Below are 19336 nucleotides of genomic sequence, written 5' to 3'. Positions count from 1 at the left end.
CATACAACCTGAATTGTTTTTTCGTGATCATGTTGTGTAACTACCTGGTGTCACCACTAGAGGGCTCTATAAATTGACAGTCGTTGCTGTGCCTCCACTAAAACCACGCAAGTAGTTTATATTCTGTTCGTCAGTTGTTAAAATTGATCTTTACTTTATATTTACTTATCTTTAAAGTCGTATGGTTACAGAGATGTTTGTTACAGAGATATGGTGGCTTCCAGGTCTGTCATTTAATTGCTTCTGAGTCAACATATCTTGTATATTCCATATAATACTGCTAATGTTTGCCCCCATTCCCCCAAGAACTACTATACGAGTTTCTAGCGCTACTTAGCTCGGAAGCGAGCATTGGTGAAATACTGCCTCTCGTGTCCGAGGGTGTTACTGCGCATGCAACGTAACCAAGATGAATTGTGGGGCATGTAGTTCATGATCACTGTGGTCCGCAACAAGACAAACAGTGGTTGTTTTTAACACTTTGTAAGTTCTTTTGTGCTTTAAAATTATCATGCGAGCATTTGAGTACTAACAAAAGATCGCAAATTCACCGGAAGAGGATGAAGTGTTTACTGTGTGTGGGCGGGGGTGTTCTCGAGTGTGGGAGGGAGGGACCACGGTTGGTTAAAGCCCAGCAGCAGCAGCAGCAGCAGACCCGCAGAAGCCGGTCGCTGGTCCCCGCGTACAGGTGCAAGACCGGGAGGGTTCCTGGTCCCGAAAAGCAGGTGAGTGTCTTTTGTTGTACACAACTCACCGGAAACACGTGCATGTGTTTTGGCGGCAGATGCTATTTCTATTTGCTAAAAGTTGAATATCCACGCTGGTCAATGTTGTTGACTTGGCTGCCACATTGTGATTAACCCGGAGGGATCTCCAACATGCCCCGGCGTGCTGTGTGCTAATTATTCTAGTTAATTACTTCTTGTCAGGAGGAGAAAGCGTGACTGTGAACCGGATGTGCAGGAATTGTCAAGAGGAATGTTTGGTTTAATTTTAAGTGTAGTGTAAGAGTTAGTCAGTCATTTGCATATGTAAACATCACCAACGTGGAAGAGTCACAGTGTCTGAGCTCATGTGTGCAAGCATCAACATGATTATTAGCGATATTACTCATATTTACATGTTTATTATTTTACTACACATATTTATTAACAGGCATAAGTTAGTCCCAAAGGATGTAAGAAAGACTATTCTTTGTCTCCGAGCACAGACAGGCAAGTCTAATCCACTGGGAAGCTGGCATATTTGGACCCGTGTCTTCAACATGAGACTCCTTCTCTTCCTCCTGATGCTCCTGGCCGCCGCGTCCCCGCCGCAGGCCTTCCCCTTCAGCGCGTCCCTGGACGTGGACGTCACCCCAAGGACGACCGTCTTCGTCAAAGGTGCAGCATCACACATCACACATCACACATGTCCTTATTTGGCGGCACAGTTTTTGGCCCCAGAGGCGGGCCCGGATGGTCTCCCAAGCCCTGTCCTAGATCGAGCCGCTTGGCATGCATGAGTCTTTAAGGGAGTCGTTCGTTCGGTGTCGGCGGCCAAATACTGCTGAATAGGTGCGTTTTTGTCACTCATCAGCATCTCTCCTCGTCCCGACTCACCTTTTCCCTCCCTCTCTTCGGCCCACAACACTGCGGCAGAAGCAGCTGCGGCTAGGAAGGGAAACTCCGACTGAACCTGACGCCCCCCCCATCCCCCTTCCCTCTTGTGGTCCTCTGGGGATGCGTATTATTAGAGGAGGGCAGCATCCAGAGCTGTTGCTGCTTCACCTTCACTGCCATAACAAAGGGGAGATGAGAACGAAACACCTTTGTGCTTTCCAGGTGTCAAACCTGAGACCCGTGGACCAAATCTGCACTCCCCATCATTTATTGCGGCCCAACAAAGCACTTCAACTTTCTTGCTGAATGACTTTGTCAGCAAGTTTGTGTTGCAAGTGCCGTATTATTATATACTATAATAACATACTATACAAAGTCAACTTTAGAGGAGTCAGTGTACAGCCTGTGTCGCGGTTAATTGGTTTCTGACCAGACCGTGATAAGCAAATCTTCGTGAGGTAGGATAAAAGTTTTGTAGTTGTAGTTTAGAAATGTCTAAATATGTCTTTAACATTGTTAGAGCCTTGTAGACATGAAATAACACCCCTATAGTCACATTATTACATTATTATTATTTTCGCTGTTGGATGTGTGTGGTAAAAGGCAGTGTGCTAGCATGAACGAACTTGAGGTTATACACATTAGCATTCAATAAAGTCATCAAACTTACATTTATGTATTCCCAGATAGTATCAGTATGAAATGAAAGAAAAAGGGTAAAAATACTGTATAGTAGTCGTGGGAGAAAGTTAGCACAGGCACAAAGGTGCGTTCAAGGACCGTTAAACAAAGTAGGAAGGGCTGCCGCTCGCATATTTGCATTTACATGCAAAAACAACAAAAGTAACTAGTTAGCCCCTGCAATTGACCTATTCTAAACCATTATTCTAAGAAAGTGCTTCAAACACAGTTTGGAAGAAGGACAAAGAAGCTAAAAACTTACCACTTCCACACGAAATTGAGAACTTTTTTTCCCCATTTGATTTCAGCTATGGCATGTGCGTCTCAATGCTCATCTAAATAGCTGTGTGTATGACTTGCAGTGAACATGGTGGCCACAAGGTGGCCATAGTGTCAGAACTGCCCTCAATGAACCACATCTCCTCGGTGCTGACAGCACTCGTGCAGCCTACTCACTTGTGTTGCTAGCTATTTTTAGACCAAAATGGTTATGTGTAAACAAAAAAAAGGCCTGTGTTTCAACATGTTGATAGATTACTATCCAGTGACGCTATACAAGCTGTACGGTGACTACTCTGAAGTTTATTCTGAAAAGTTAGAAGCTTCGTCTACTGAGAGGTTTTGACGATGGCGGCACTCCTTTTTGCTGAAACCGACGCTTCTGTCTGTCAAGAGGAAGAACCCAATCAGCAGCAGGAAGTTTGATTGTTTATCTGAAATAAAATATTAAAAAATGTAAAAAGTTGTGACAGACATGGTGAGCGTCGGCTCTATCAGCATAAATGTACGTTTTACGAGTCATCCTTGACCTACTTTCCATGCGTGAGGGAACGTACTGGTCTTTTGCTGCCTGCGGGGGTGTGTGTGTGTGTGTGTGTGTGTGTGTGTGTGTGTGTGTGGGGGGGTGCCTTTGGTCCCATGTGCATGGCATGTACCCCCACATGTCACACTCACTTGTGCAGCCGACAACGTGAGGCTGTACGGGGGGGATGCGTCACGCTGTACGAGCCGACGGTATGCTTGACAGATGGCCTGCGTGAGCGGGAGTGCGAGGACGTGCGGCAGGAAGAGCAAAAGCGGTCCAGGCTGGCATCGACTTCTTCTGTAAGCAATGTCACCTGCGAGGCCTTTTAACAAGCCCGGGTGCGGGATGACTCTGGCAAACATCCAGGTGATCCATCCTTGAACAGGTTCAGCCCGCGACAGCTTTTTACGGCTCCATCTTAGCGCCATACTCCCTCCGATTTAACCTCACTCTTCCGTTCACGGAGCGTAGCGAAGCACAAAAGCTGACCCGTTTCTGTCCCCACAGCCACCAGACGTGAAGTAATGCCCGTTTGAAATATTGATGGCAGCCGCCAGACACGCTGAAACGATGCTAAGTCCACACGTGCGCGTGGTAAAAACATACCGAACATAACCTCACAGCTCCCGGAGGGAAGCGCTGGAGGAAATTCACATATTGCATGTAAATGCTAATAATGCTAATGCTAATAAAAGTCATGAATAAATACACAGGAAGGCTGCACGGCGGTCTAGTGGTTAGCATGGAGACCTCACAGGCTTTTATTTCAGAGAATTTATTTCATTTGTCAAAATGATTAATTATTGATGAGATATACCCTATACCGGGGGTGGGCTAATATTTTGACTGGTGGGCCACATTGAGTTAACAAAATTGTCCGGGTGGCGAGAACATATATTTAACACACACACACTATTTTATGCTGATAATTTTTTTGGAATTATTTGTCTATTTCAGGAGACCACATCCAGCTATGTAATTTAATTTTACAGTTTTGTTTGTTTTGTTTTTTGCTAAATAAGACATCTGACTTGCAAGTCATGTTGCCAGTTTGTATGTTTAAAAGTTGAAATCAACTGGCAGGCCACATGTGGCCCCCGGGCCGTAGTTTGCCCACCTCTTCCCTATACCCTCCCAAAAAACGTTACTAATGCACCCATAAAAATGCCAATTTTCTGCTATGCTATGATCTAACCTCTATGCTACATTATTGTACATACTAATCCAACATGGCGTCTTAACCTGCTGGGAAGTGATTGCGTAACAGCGCCCTCTGCAGGATTCATAGCGTCAGTGGCCATGTTGTTGTTATGACAGCCTGTACATTCGGCCATCACTAACGTTAGGAGCGAAATGTTGCCAAACGACAGCAAACATGGCTAACGTGCATGTTGTGTTGGGCGTGGCTTGCATTCTCGGGAAGAGGGCGGGATGCGGCGCGTTCGGAACTTAGCGCCCTTGAGGCAGCTGCCTAACGCTTGCAAACAATCCCTTTTAAGTCTTATGTAATGGAGGGTCTTCTTCTTTTTCGGCTCGCCGGGCCTGGCAAAGAAACGCGGAGACGCTTATGTAATCATTTATAGATGAAAATGACCGCCAGCGACAACCATGACGGCATCCCAAGACATTCAGCGCGTCTCCTTCCTTCCAGCGTTGGAATGCGTCACACGCTGAACTACCTGACTCGCCAGCCGAGCGCTGCGAGTCTCATTTGGACCCCGAATTAATCAGCCTCCTCTGGGTACTCATTTGCCCCGACTTGTTTGTGACATTTTTGAAAAATACAAGCCAACAAGCAGAAAGTTAATTAGTAGTTCTAAATTGAAATTTAAAAAAAAAAGAAAAAGATCCAAACCTACACGGCATTGTGTGATTAATTGCGATCTATCAATCAAGAAAGGATACAAAGCCATTTCTAAAGCTTTGGGACTCCAGCCAACCACAGTGAGAGCCATTACCCACAAATAGCTAAAACATGGAACAGTGATGAACCTTCCCAGGAGTGGCCGCCCAACCAAAATGGCCCCAAGAGTGCAACCACAACTCATCCGAGAGGTCACAGAAGACCCCACAACAATGACTCATGACTCCATCAAAAGGAAGACACCGGTAGAGTTCCAAGACCAAAACCAGACTGGTCTCCATTTTGGCAGAAAAAAAATCCTGATGATCCCCAAGACCGTTGGGAAAATACTCTGTGGTAGGTTGAATGACCATTGGGAAATGTGGATCCCGGGTTGAGACCAATCAGTTCTGGAAAGGATACAAAGCCATTTCTAAAGCTTTGGGACTCCAACCAACCACAGTGAGAGCTATTAGCCTCAAATAGCTAAAACATGGAACGGTGATGAACCTTCCCAGGAGTGGCCACCCAACCAAAATGGCCCCAAGAGCACAGCCACAACTCATCTGAGAGGTCACAAAAGACCCCACAACAATGACTCATGACTCCACCATAAGGAAGACACCCGTAGAGTTCCAAGACTAAAACCAGACCGGTCTCTATTTTGCCAAAAAAAAACATCCTGATGATCCCCAAGACCGTTGGGAATATACTCTGTGGTAGGTTTTGGTAGGTTCCCGTGTTTATTTACCAGATCAGTGGAAAATCATCTAAAAATGGTTGGTAGGGAACGGGTTGTCTTTTGGAAGATGGCTGACCTGAATGAGCTATTGACCGTTGGGAAATGTGGCTCCCGAGTTGAGACCATTTGAGAACCCCTGATCCGGACCCGACTTGTGTCTGATGCCGCCACCTGCGACAGATCAGCTGTCCATCTGTCAAACCGGAACACCGACAAAAAGTGTGTGTGCGTGTTTTTCATCACATCACGGCATCATCGAGCAAAACATGAAACGGAATGCCGGAGATTAGCATCCATGATATCCGTCATATGTGCAAGCTAGGAATGTTGTTGTTGTTACCTTAACCACGAGGTCAGCAGGCATGGATGTGACTCCCTCATCCGGGAGCCCCAACGCCCAAAGCCCGCATCAACACGACCAAGGTCGCTTGGCTGCCTCGGGCGGCGCACACGCCACCTCGCTCGTTCGTCATCATTGTGCTCATCATCACTGTTGCACCTAACTTTATTCCACTGATTTATTCTGGAACAAGATGGACAACCCATCAGGGCTCGTACTGGCTCATGCGTGACTCACTAGCGATGCGGCGCTCCTCTCTTCTCGTCGCCCGGAGCCGCCGCCATGTTTGCATAACAGTTTGTGTCAACAGAAAGCCAGGCCTCTCTTGCACGCTTGCATTGGCCCCGCCCACAGCTGTTTGCCGCTCGTGTCCCGCACGTGCAGGACAATGACCTTCCATGGCGGAGGACTTTGTTTGTCGCATCCAGTCGAAGGGGGCGCTTGATTTCCTACAAGCTACGAGCGAGGTTGTTCAGATGTAGTGTGAAGGCATCGTGGAAGCTGAGAGGTTCTAAATATCTACCTGGTTTTTTTTTGTGGCGTTTAAGTGTGTCGGGAAATGCTGTTAAACCAGTCAGGTTCAAAACCCAGCATCTGACGGCTAAACCGCAACAAATCATCCTCCCGCGTGTGCTGTCACACTGGTCGACGACGGTCACGCAGGACCCCACGCGTCCTCGCAGGAAGTCGTCTGCGGTCACCTTCCTGTCACAATGTCCCAACATGCTGACTCATCTTATGGAGTGGAGTTGAAACAGTAAACAAGCCTTGATGTGGATAGGAGATCTTTGCCATATCGCAAATGAAAGCAATCAAAGCCCCCCCAGCGCCTCAAACTGGAACCCACTGGTGGGTGTTGAAGTTTTGAAAATGCACCACTCACACGGCAGAAGCATCCGCTCAGGCTTGAAGACGCTGATGGAGATGTAAACACGTTAAGCAGGACTTTCAAAAGTGACTTGAAGTGCAACTTCTGATCCTTGGAAGATTTGACGGAAAAATGAACAATTCCATTCATTCATTCATTTTCTACCGCTTATCCTCACGAGGGTCGAGGGGGGGCTGGAGCCTATCCCAGCTGTCTTGGGGCGAGAGGCGGGGTACACCCTGGACTGGTGGCCAGCCAATCACAGGGCACATATAGACAAACAACCATTCTTCGGGAGAGCCAGCCAATCACAGGGCACATATAAACAAAAAAAAAACTCTTTGGGCGAGCCAGCCAATCACAGGGCACATATAGACAAACAACCATTTTTCGGGCGAGCCAGCCAATCCCAGGGCACATATAGACAAACAACCGTTCTTCGGGCGAGCCAGCTAATCCAAGGGCACATATAAACAAAAAAAAATCTTCTTCGGGCGAGCCAGCCAATCACAGGGCACATATAGACAAGCAAAGACAAGGAAACCGGAGTACCCGTAGAAAACCCACGCATTCACAGGGAGAACATGCAAACTCCACATAGAGATTGCCGAGGGTGGGATTGAACTCCGGTCTCGTAGCTGTGAGGTCTGCGTGCTAGCCACTCGACCACCATTCAGCCCCTTTTGTCCGTATCTTATGGGTTTTTTGTTTTTGTTTTGCATGTGATGATACAAAGGTCTGTACAGATCCAGCATATTCTCCAGGCGGTGGGGATGGGGGGGCTCAAGAGGGATTTTAGGGCATTCAGCGGGATCCGTGTCCCAGTACTGCCATGTCGCATCAGCCCTGGTGACGCCTCATCATCATCATCATCATCATTCACTGTCAGTCCACTCATCATCATGTTTTCTTAGTAGGTCATTCATCCATGCTGTACTTTTATTGTATCCACGTGCAGTAGATATATTAGCAGGAAGTGGTGAGTGCTCAGAAGTTAACCTTGCAACAATGTGGATGTCTGCAGGCCTGCTGGGCAGCCATCGCTTCACCGGAACCACCCGGAACTACAGCACCCTGCTGCTGGAGGAGGAGGCGGGGCTTCTGTACGTGGGAGGAAGAGGAGCGCTGTACGCACTCAACGTGTCCAACATCTCCACCCCTGCGAGCCCCCGAGTGAGTGGCCAAAAGCTGCCGCCGTCTTCCGCACAGGGCCGGCCAATCGAAACAGAGTAGGCGTGGCGACGAAGAGGAGACGCATGCAGATTGACCCTGTAAAAGAAACGTAGCATGGTGCACCACCGGGACCCGCTATCGTTTTAAAAGCCCCCCGAACGAGCAAAAAGTAAAACTAAAAGCGCAGCCGCCTCCTCCTCCTCCTCCTCCTCCTCCACCGCCACCCCTTCTTTTCCCAACTTTCCTCCCATTTGTGAAGTCCTAAAGGAGGACAGACTAAATTTAGCCTCAAGCAGATTGAGCAAATCCAATTGCGTCCCTTCAATTTTATGGCTGCTAGATTAAATACGCCAGGCGTTTCTGAGGAGTGCCGTGTTTTGTCGCTGAGAAATCAAACTCGTCTTCTCCTCCTGCTTATCTCTACACGCGCGCCGCCCACAACATTAGGTACACTGACATAAACCGATGCAGGGCTTTAAGATTTACGCCTTTTTAAGAGATGCTTCCTTTTTCACAACGGTGGAAATGTTAGCAATAGCGCTCCGTACGACAACACAATACATATACAGGCTAACAAAGCTTTGGCAGAAGTACTGGCTACGTTTACATAACCACAATATTAGCAATAACCCTTTTGAAAAAAAACAATATGCTCATATTTCGGTTCTTAAAGATGCTTTACAGTGTAGAAAAAACAAATAATGTGTGAATGGAGGAGGGCGAGCCAGCCAATCACAGGGCACATATAGACAAACAACCATTTTTCGGGCGAGCCAGCCAATCACTGGGCACATATAGACAAACAACCATCCTTCGGGCGAGCCAGCCAATTGCAAGGCACATATAGACAAACAAAAATTCTTCGGGCGAGCCGGCCAATCACAGGGCACATATATAGACAAACAACCATTCTTCGGGCGAGCCAGCCAATCACAGGGCACATATAGATATACAACCATTCTTCGGGCGAGCCAGCCAATCACAGGGCACATATAAACAACAATTCTTCGGGCGAGCCAGCCAATCACAGGGCACATATAGACAAACATCCATTCTTCGGGTGAGCCAGCCAATCACAGGGCACATATAGATATACAACCATTCTTCGGGCGAGCCAGCCAATCACAGGGCACATACAGACAGAGAAGATTTTGTCCATCATTCCCAATCTCTGTATGAAACAGGAACACATATTTCTTACCCTGTACATGCTAGCGCAAGAAAACGGTTTAATATGAGCTAGCTAACAACGGATGTCATGGGAAATACCTATTTTGACGCCAAAGACCTCATAAAAAAAAGCGATATTATTATTATTGTAGCAGCTAACATGAAAACTATTTTAATCTGGCGGACTAACACAATGCCTAGCTCATAAATATGTGTTCATGTGTCACATAAGGATTGGGAATGATGGACAAAAAAGTGGACCCTTTCAGCCCCTCTGGTGTTTGCAGGTGGACTGGGATGCTTCGCCTGAGCATAAGAGACAGTGTCTGAGCAAAGGTAGAGACAATAAGGTGCGTGTGGCGTCCACCAACATCACATGGTTCATGAACGGGGGAACATGGCTTGTATTTTCCGCTGGCCGACAAACAACGATCGATTCTTTTTGTTCGTCTGCAGACCGAGTGCTTCAATCACATCCGCTTCCTGCAGCGCCACAACGAGACCCACCTGTACGTGTGTGGGACCAACGCCTTCCGCCCCCTCTGCGCTTACATCGTAAGAGCTCGGCGTATTGGTTCCACACCCAACCGGGATTCATCCGTTTCTGCAAAGTCACATTCCTCATTTCCAAAAATAATATTTTTGTCGTTAGAGCATACAAAACATGTTTATGACCTTCTAAATACAGTTTTTAACACCGTCAGAGCCCTCTAGACATGAAATAGCACCCCATAGTCACTCCTCACTCCCAATATTACCCAATATACTAAACATTAAAAGGGAAAATAAGACAGCTAGACATACATATGACATAATATAGACTCATACAAGTTTGTTTTTTTTACTTCCTGTTCTGTACAGTACTTCCTGCGGCAGCATTACTGACACCGAGTGACCAGTGTGGAATGCTAATCATTGCACCATTTTTGAATGCTTCTTTTGAATGCCTTATAATTGTATTTTAGTACAATTTTTTACTTGAAAACGCTTCATTTTGACCATAAAATAGCAAAGATTTGCTTAAATATGCATTTCTTTTCTTCTAATAATTATATATATATGTATATATATTCACAGAGCATAGAGTGTCATCTCAGTTTCTTAGAGGATGGAAAACCTGTTTAGAAACTTCTAAATATGCTGTCTAACATTGTTAGAGCCTTCTAGACATGAAATAACACCCCTATAGTCACCTTCACACTCCTATTACCCAATAATAATAATTATTATTAATTTATTATTTATTATAATACTTGTAATTATGTATTATTAGTAATAATAATAATAATAATAATATAGTTCTTGTCTCTGTGAGGATTCCGAACGCTTCAGCTTGTCATCGGGCTTGGAGGATGGACGAGACAGATGTCCCTATGACCCGGCCAAGGGATACACGGGCCTCCTTGTGGGTACGTTACATTCACGCTACGTTCTTACGGTGCCGTTAGCGCTTCGTTGTTCAAGTTTTGTTATTAAATGGGACCTATTATTCACATTTGGCGATCCTTTGTATTGAGCTGTGGACTCCTATAGAGATAGACCATAATGAGGATAAGCGGCATAGAAAATGAATAGATGGATGGATGGATGGACTATAGAGCAGCTACACAAAATAACAGCACAGAAAGCTTTCTAGATCTTCCAGAATCTGCACCTATTCAGCTCTTAACTCACTCGCTTCACTCCCTGTATGCACACTATATAATGCTACACACTGTCTCATAGTCTGAGAATACGACTAAGTTGAAGTTGTGTTCCTGTTGCGCATCAGACGGTGAGATGTTCACGGCTTCCCAATATGAGTTCCGCAGCTCTCCGGACGTACGCCGCAACTTCCCCTTCCCCACGCTCAGGACGGAGGAGGCGCCCACCCGCTGGCTTCTGGGTAAATTCTGAATGCCTTGTTTTCGTATTTCACTTCATTCAGTCATTTGTATGTTTGAAAATGTTAGGAAATACCTCATAAAGGCAAAAAAGATATCATTTGCTGTTTTTAATTATATTATTGGAAAAATATAATTTAAGAAGAATTTTTTTGCAATTTTCAGTAATTTTCCAATTTGATTTTTGGAAAATTAGGTTGGGGAAAATGTTGTAATATTTTGGAAATAAAGTATTATGGACATAACATGAAGACCTATAATAAAGACATAATATTAGGGGGAAAAATGTAAGCAGAGACAGATGAAATAGTTGGAAAAAAAACAGCTGTAATTTTATGACAATAAAGTTTAAATATTTAAAAAAAAAGTGTGTTCTAACAAGAAAAGAAGTTGCAATTTTCGAGAATAAGCTCATAGTATGAGAAAAAAATATCATTTTAATAACAAAGAGCTGAAAAAGTTAACATTTTATCATTTTGGGGGGCTAATTTTGCAGAAAAACACATCTATAGTTTAAATATTACTTGCGGAGTACCCCAGGGATCAATACTGGAACCAAAATTGTTCAACTTGTACAAGTCACAAGAGACATAAAGCTGGTATTATTTGCTGATGATACTAATAATAGTAATAATAATAAATTGCGAATTGACTTTTTGATTGTAAGCTGATAAATAATTCAAATAAAAATAAAGCATTGTCGCCACCGATAAGAAGGTAAATAGACCACACCCCGTTGAAAAAAAGAAAAAAAATACTGAAAAGGGATCCATGACCCAGTTTTGGGTCGCAACCCACCAGTTGAGAATGCTCTACATCAGACACCTCTCCCCTTTTTTCTCCTCGGGTATCCAGAGGCGGACTTTGTGGGCTCGGCGCTGCTCCGAGAGAGCGTCAACAGCTCGGTGGGCGACGACGACAAGATCTACTTCTTCTTCACGGAGAGGAGCCAGGAACAGATGGCGTACCCCAGCCGCACCAAGGTGTCCAGGGTGGCCCGGGTTTGCAAGGTCAGAGGGCCCACGGTCTCTCTTTTGGAGCGTGTGGCGCTGTTGCCGGGCAGACTACAAGTCCGCCGTCTTCCCCTCCGTCTCTGTTGACCTCCATCCCGTCCGCTTGTCTCACCGCAGCATTTCACTAACAGTCAGCATCTTCAGTCTAGACCCCAAAGTCAGGGCGGCTGCTTCCTGTCTCTTCTGTTTATTTGTTTACGTGTTTACGCTTAGCTAGCGTATGTACCAAATAGCATGCTATTATTAATAACACCATCAAATCAGCAGCTTCCTCTGCTGACATTTAAAGTCTATCTTGGAAATCAGGTCGCCCCTTCCCTCGTCGGGCTGCGGTGACCCACACAGACGTCCCCCTTTAGGCAGCGCACTAGACCCGGAGACACATGCGCTTGTTTGGAGCGTGGCCTGTTTTTAGGCAGACGTGAGAAAACGGGTCACATCCATGCACGTCTTCTATTATTGATGATCATCCTCCTTCACGGCCCCCCCCAACCCCCGACCTTACCTGCACCCCCTCATATGTACACAGTCGCGCACAAACTCAGTGGCGGGTGGGCGGTCTAGATTACAGAAATGTAGAAGCATCTCATTTAATAAGTCAATAATACTCTTTATAATTTGGCTGATGAATATGCATATTTGCATGAGTGATATTTGGATAGCGCGCAGGCCACACAGCTAGGAGACCCGAGTTCGATTCCAAACGTGTGTACTGCGTTTGCGGGTACTCTGTCTTCCTCCCACATTCCAAAAACATGCTAGGTTAATTAGCCACTCCAAATTGTCCATAGGTATGAATGTGAGTGTGAATGGTTGTTTGTCTATATGTGCCCTGGGATTGGCTGGCTCGCCCGAAGACAGCTGGGATAGGCTCCAGCACCACCCTCATGAGGCTAAGCGATTATTTATAATTTGGCTGATAAATATATATTTTTTACGAGCGATAAACCAGCATTATTTTTTATTTATGTATTTTTGAAAAACCATCATACACTGAAGCTGCGAAATTTGAGGCATCGAAACTCTGTAGGTTGAGTACGTCATTACTCCATATGCTGGATGCGGCGGGGCACTGCCCCACTTTGCCCCAATTTAAGCAGCAAGACCGCCATCCAAATCTGATCTGCGTCAAAGTGAAGTGGTGTAGTTGTATGTCTGGGTAGTACAGCTAGCGGCGTAACCAACGGTGCCGCCCTTCACGCCTCTCCTGTCTACAGACGGACTGGGGCGGGCAGAGAACCCTGCAGAGGAAGTGGACCTCCTTCCTCAAGGCCCGACTGCTGTGTTCCGTCCCCGAGTACGAGCTGCACCTCAACGTTCTCCGCAGCGTGTTTGTCCTCCACGGCCGAGACGCGCAAAGCAGCGTCTTCTACGGCGTCTTCGGTCTGGAATGGTGAGAAAAATGGCGTGAGGGGCGGGATAGCCTCGAGATGATTGACGGATCCTCGGTGATGTGACGGTGTCGTCTTTCAGGAAGAACATCAAAGCCTCCGCCGTCTGCCAGTATGCCTTCTCAGATGTGCAGCAGGCCTTCGACGGGCCCTACATGGAGGTGCAGGACTCAAAGTGGAGGGAGTACACAGGGAAGGTCCCCGAGCCGAGACCCGGATCGGTGAGTTGCGCCCAACATGGCCGTGCCTGACGAGCCGCCCACTGGCATCACATCACAAGGTGGTGTCCGCTCTCTGCAGTGCATCACAGACGTGCACAGGGCCAGGGGCATCAACTCATCCCGAGACCTCCCCGACAACGTCCTCACCTTCGCCAGGAGGCACCCGCTCATGGCCACCCAGGTGCACCCGACCGGGGCGCGCCCGCTCATGTTCAAGAGGAGCGTCAACTACGTGCGCATCGCCGTGCACAAGCAGGCGGCGCTGGACGGGAACATCTACACCATTCTCTTCCTGGGAACCGGTGAGACAAGAGGCCGCATGGGGCAGTGCCCCACCCCGTCTGCCAGATTATTTACCATTTATTATTTTCCCGTCTTCCCTCCAGACGACGGCTGGTTGCACAGAGCCGTGGACGTTCGAGGAGAAATGCACATCATGGAGGAGCTGCAGCTGTTCCACGAAGCGCAGCCCGTGGAGAGCTTGGCTCTCGCTCCGACCCTGGTGAGCCATACTTCCACGCTCCAAAGCCATGCTCGGAATTGTGTGATTTATGGCATGCTTTTTTTTTTTTTTTTTAAACGAAATAGCGACATATCTACGTGGGCTCCCACTCCGGCGTCGTGCAGATCCCCCTGTCAGCCTGCAGCAGGTACACTTCCTGTTACGACTGCGTCTTCGCCAGGGATCCCTTCTGTGGGTGGAGCGGCCGGGAATGCGTGGAGGTGTGGGATTCCAGGTGGAACCTCACCCAGGACATCCTGAAGGGGACCAGGGGCTGCAAGGAGAATTCTGGAAACGGTTTGTGTGTTATTTAAATAATTAACTTTTGTAATAAACTTTTGTAGCATAAAAATACATTAGTTTTATTATTTGTTTTTATTATTCTTTTTGTATTATGTGTAGCATAAATTACATTAGTTTTACTATTTGTTTTATTATTCTTTTTTCATTATTTGTAGCATGAAATTCCTTAATTTTATTATTTATTTTATGATTTTTTTAATTATTTGTAGCATGAAAATACATTAATCTTATTATTTGATTTTTATGTTTTTTTTATTATTTGGGGCATAAAAATACATTATTTGTATTATTTGTTTTGATTCTTTTTTAGTTTTAATATTATGATATTACAATATTAATAGCAAACAAAACAACATAAAGTTATCATCGTGGACATTTAGCCTGGGGAAAAAATGTATAATATTATGGGGATAAAGTCATAATATTATGAGGAAAACATTTTAGGTTTACGGAAAAATTAAAAAGTGGCAAAAATTGAAAAATGTTTAGCTGCCATTTTTTTAGAATGAAGTTGTTGTATTATGAGGAAAAATATGTTGCATTATCGTTGTAATATTACGACAAACCAACGGATGGACCTGGGTCTGGTCTCCTCCACAGTCGTCCACCGGAGGCGCTCGGTGATGTCGGGCGATGACGTCCTCCTCCAGTGCGAGCTGCGCTCCAATCTGGCGACGCCTCGCTGGACGCTCAACGGCAGAGAGCTCCGGGGATACGGCCTGAATTCGGGCTACCGCGTGGGCACAGATGGCCTCCTCATAATCGGGGCCGGAGTCCAGCAGAGCGGCTCGTACCGCTGCTTCGCCGTAGAGAACGCCGTTTCTGTGCTGGTCTATTTTTACACCGTCAGGGTGCACACGGATCCGTACTTCCCTGTGGAGCCCACGCCCGCGACTGAACCCACCTCGGCTTCCGCTACGACGGTGGCCGCCGCCGCCAGCACCGGTCTCGCGGAGCGGCCCCCTTCCTTGCCCCCAGCCCCGCCGCCCTCGGGGCCTGAACTCCAAACTTACCGCCACATGGAGGCGGTCTACATCTCCCTGGTGGCCGTCCTGGGCGGGCTCTGCCTGGTCTTGACTGTAGTCTTGCTTTATGTCAGTTTCTGCACCAGGCGGGCGTCCCGGGGAAGGAAGTACTCCGAGCAGGGCCTGCAGGTCCTGGGCGGCATGGACAGGAAGCAGAGCTCCCACCTGGAGCTTCGATCCATTTCCAGCCACTACGGCAGCCACCACGGGCGCCGCTCCATCTCTGTGCCCGCCTTCGAGGACATCAACGACCGCTTCCTGCAGATAGCCCCCGGGGACGGGCGGCTGTCTCCCGGGACGACGCCGCCCCCTGCCCCTCCTCTGCCTATGCCCCCTCCGCTGCCCAACATGGAGTACGTCAACGGGTTGTCGGCCACGCTGCCCAGCGTGTTGCGCAAGATGAACGGGAACAGCTATGTGCTCCTGAGGCAGGTGGACCAGGACGGAATGTCGCCGCTCTACCACTCCTTCACCGAGGAGCTCAACCGCATCCTGGAGCAGAGGAAACACACCCAGCTGGACCCGCAGCCCGACGAGAGCTCCATCTAGGACGCGCCCGTTCGCACAGACCGTGTGGCGTGGATGGCGTGGATGTTCATCTGATCATCCGGTTCCGGTGGTTCCGGCGGCGTTAGCGTAGCCTCGTGGGGGACGAAATGTTACTTTAAATAACTCGCTGCTGATTCGTGGAACCCGGTGACGCCACTAAGCAATTGCTTCAGATTCCACTCCACTTGATGAGTGGAGCAGGACCACGCCTAACATTTTCACTTCCACTTTCACACTCCATTCATTTTCTCAGGATGTAGAACTCTTTTTGTTTGGGAACTCCACTCCATGGGACGATACAATCCAAGGCAAACGAGCTACTTGACGCAAAATTTGCCCGAAAATGTCCAACCAGGACGGAATCATACAAAGCGGGGGGGATTAAGTGGGAGGAGTTAGCCTCGGGTTAAAAATAGACATTTTTATGGGCATAAAAAACTCTGTACAATGGCGTCCTTATGTACTGTAGACAAAGTCGTTTTTAGTCAAATGGAATCTGCAGATGTACAGTAGATGTTTTCCTTTCCCGTCACGTTCCTTCTTCTTATGTAAATATCAATAAGAACGCATCGGCATCCGCTACGGATATGTCCCGCCCGTGTCCGTGCAAAGCTACAATCTGTCCACCAGCCCTTCTCATATTTGTTTGTGTGCTTTTGGAGCTCAAGTGACGTCACACCCTGAAAAAGAGTTCCGGATAATGCTATTTATTTATGCCTTTTTAAGGATAAGTCTCCGGAATAATTGGGAAAAAGACGGAGACGGCTGATGGTCGACGACCTTCACGCCACAAGCGGAGCATTGATGGTGATGGATGGCCGTATTCATCTGCGAGTGCTTTGTAAACGGGCGCTGAATAAATCCGGGCCATGTGTCATTTCGGAATTGGGCGGGATTGAAATCTTCTGCGTCACTGCTTGTTGCCAATGTCAATCATCCACAGTGTCGCATGTCCCTTCGTTGAACTAAAAGGCCTTTAAAGTTCAACAAAACAAGCAAACTATGGAGATATCAGCTCTGTGAGCATTTTATTTACCGGTGATGGTAACCATAGATCATCCATTGTTAACTTATTTTTTCACTTGTATGAAAATAATGGCGGTCATTGTTTGGATTGTTTTCCCTGGTCATGTGGCTTTTGCAAAGGCTCTTGTTGCTAGGCAGAATCTGTAGGAGTGAGCACACACAGGAAAAACATACATGTATAAAATAAATGTGTATGCATATTTTATTATATGTATATTTTTGCATAATAAAAAAAAACATACGCCTAATTAAAGTATAACACATTTATATATTTTCTTTATTTATATTTTATTTATATATATATTTATATTTGTTTGCACCGGAGCCTAATTTTATAATAAAAAAACATGAGCCTAATAAATCTTATATAATTATCTATATAAAAATAAACACTACATAAATATACATAATATTCTAAAAATAAATGTTTGATATTTGGCTTATGTATACATAATTATCTAAATATTTGGCACATGTACATATTTCAAGAGCGTGCATTTCTGAATTTAAAAAAAACAAATGTAAAAAAAAAGTCAAATGTGAATATTATAAACTACTAGTTTGCACTGTACTCATCATTTTTGCTTCATAATTATTGATTTTTTACTAAGATGACCCTGAATAATAATCACAATCACTGTGGCGTTTCCTTGAGGCAAAAGGGAGCCTCCACTGCCCAACACGGCAGAGAAAGGACATGGAGATATGGCAGGTAAGCCTCCCAATCAGACTGTTTCATGTTCGTATGTACACACATGAATCTCTGCAGGCGAATGATGACATGTCTTATTTAGTCTCTGTGTCAACACATGGTGAACACAGGCTGATGCCGCGTTCAACGTCGGCCTGGAAAGTTGAGTTTCTTGTTTGTGTGTTGCCTTCAGCGTTATAATCCTCTTTTATTGCTGCGTCTCAAGGACGGGAGGCCTCTAATTAACGAGCGTCTCCTTGCATAGGCGGGGGTGAAGGAAAGAAGTGGGTGTTTCGTTTTCAGAACACGTTAGCACTCACCCTGGAGAGAGGGAAGGGGGGAGGAGGAGGCGAGGGCGCACAGTCCTCCGATGGGAACGCATCCCACGTGGATTACGAGTGCAAGATAGGGTTGTGAACAACTGCCCGAGGGAAGTTGAAGTGTGAAGGTACTGTAGCATTGCTGGTGTTTGTTAAATTGTCATTCACAGAGTTGTACCTTGACATACGAGGGTCCCAGCTAATTAACGTTTTTTTATGCTAGCTGATTTTTTTTTTTGGCCTGCTTTTTACCGACAGGCATAGCCGAGGACAGCTATTAGGGGCTTGTGTCAATGTGACCAATGGCTGGGTTGGAAACAGCCATACTTACCTACTACTCGTACTAACTTTTTGAGTATGCGAGAAGTTCGCGGATGCATACTGCATTCTCCAGAAATGTTGAGTATGCATCGTCAGTTTACTACCCAGGATGCAATGCGACATGACGTCATTGGACGAGATCCGTCCAAACGGCGGTGTATTTTTTCCCAAACGCGGTGTAAAGCAGGATATATTGCGAGTTGGTTCGCTTTTGTTTTCAAAGTAAAATCAGTGATTTATCACTATGTTTTTGTATGAGAAAAGTAAAAGGGTGTTTTATTTTGTGAAAATAACCGAAAGTGCTATGCTCACTAGCGAGCTTAAATTTTGCCAAATTCGTCCGAAAGAAATTGTAAATGGTTGCTATTTGGACAAATAAATTGCACACTCTAAATCTAAACGGCCACTTTCTCGACTGATTAGAAAAAATCTCAATAAAGTGATGTATTTAAAGAGTTTAGAGCTAAAGTGAAATTAGCTTCAGTCTGGCGATTTGGGCTCGGGGAGGAGCGCAATGCATTGTGGGTTCTCATATAGTTTGCTGTTTGAATTGATGTAAGTAGCATTAGCAGCACATTCGCAAGTCACAGGAAACATTTTGAACACACCAGCTAAACTTGTGCTCGTGATGTAATTTATTTATGATGAATTGTATACAACTATGACAGGAACATCGTCAAATTAAAAGCAGGACTATGTTTTTCAGAGACAAATATGCACATTATCGTTCAATAAGGTCCTCAAATTTTAACTTCAGCATTCCCATCATTTTTGAGAAAAATAATGTCCCATATCCCTAAAATGGATGTAGTTATTTAGAAATTATTTGTAATTGTTGCCTTACAGCAGGCTTGGGGGTATTATTTGC

General features: G+C 46.0%; 1 protein-coding gene across 1 annotated transcript; it reads left to right on the top strand.

Annotated features, from left to right (window-relative positions):
- The first annotated feature begins 331 nt into the window (after positions 1-331).
- Positions 332-17390, top strand: sema4gb (sema domain, immunoglobulin domain (Ig), transmembrane domain (TM) and short cytoplasmic domain, (semaphorin) 4Gb). The gene is made up of 14 exons (XM_058078179.2): positions 332-725; positions 1211-1382; positions 7905-8053; positions 9511-9573; positions 9680-9778; positions 10539-10632; positions 10995-11108; positions 11962-12116; positions 13337-13512; positions 13593-13731; positions 13811-14033; positions 14118-14233; positions 14320-14530; positions 15137-17390. The coding sequence occupies exons 1-14, from the start codon at positions 561-563 to the stop codon at positions 16108-16110; spliced, it is 2850 nt and encodes a 949-aa protein (XP_057934162.2). The 5' UTR covers positions 332-560; the 3' UTR covers positions 16111-17390.
- The last annotated feature ends 1946 nt before the right edge of the window (positions 17391-19336 follow it).

The sequence above is a fragment of the Doryrhamphus excisus genome, linkage group LG2, assembly GCF_037039965.1.
Source record: "Doryrhamphus excisus strain RoL-2023G ecotype Guam linkage group LG2, RoL_Dexc_Guam_v1.1, whole genome shotgun sequence".
Taxonomy (NCBI): Eukaryota; Metazoa; Chordata; class Actinopteri; order Syngnathiformes; family Syngnathidae; genus Doryrhamphus; species Doryrhamphus excisus.
Note: the sequence above shows the minus strand (reverse complement) of the source record. Positions and strands in the feature narration are given on the sequence as shown.

What these genes read in the sequence shown, in the direction of transcription:
- sema4gb (XM_058078179.2), top strand. Translation starts at nt 561, where the DNA reads ATGAAGTGTTTACTGTGTGTGGGCGGGGGTGTTCTCGAGTGTGGGAGG. An exon ending in GACGACCGTCTTCGTCAAAG is followed by an intron (nt 1,383 to 7,904) that starts GTGCAGCATCAC and finishes GGATGTCTGCAG; the next exon opens with GCCTGCTGGGCAGCCATCGC. An exon ending in GGCGTCTTCGGTCTGGAATG is followed by an intron (nt 13,513 to 13,592) that starts GTGAGAAAAATG and finishes GTCGTCTTTCAG; the next exon opens with GAAGAACATCAAAGCCTCCG.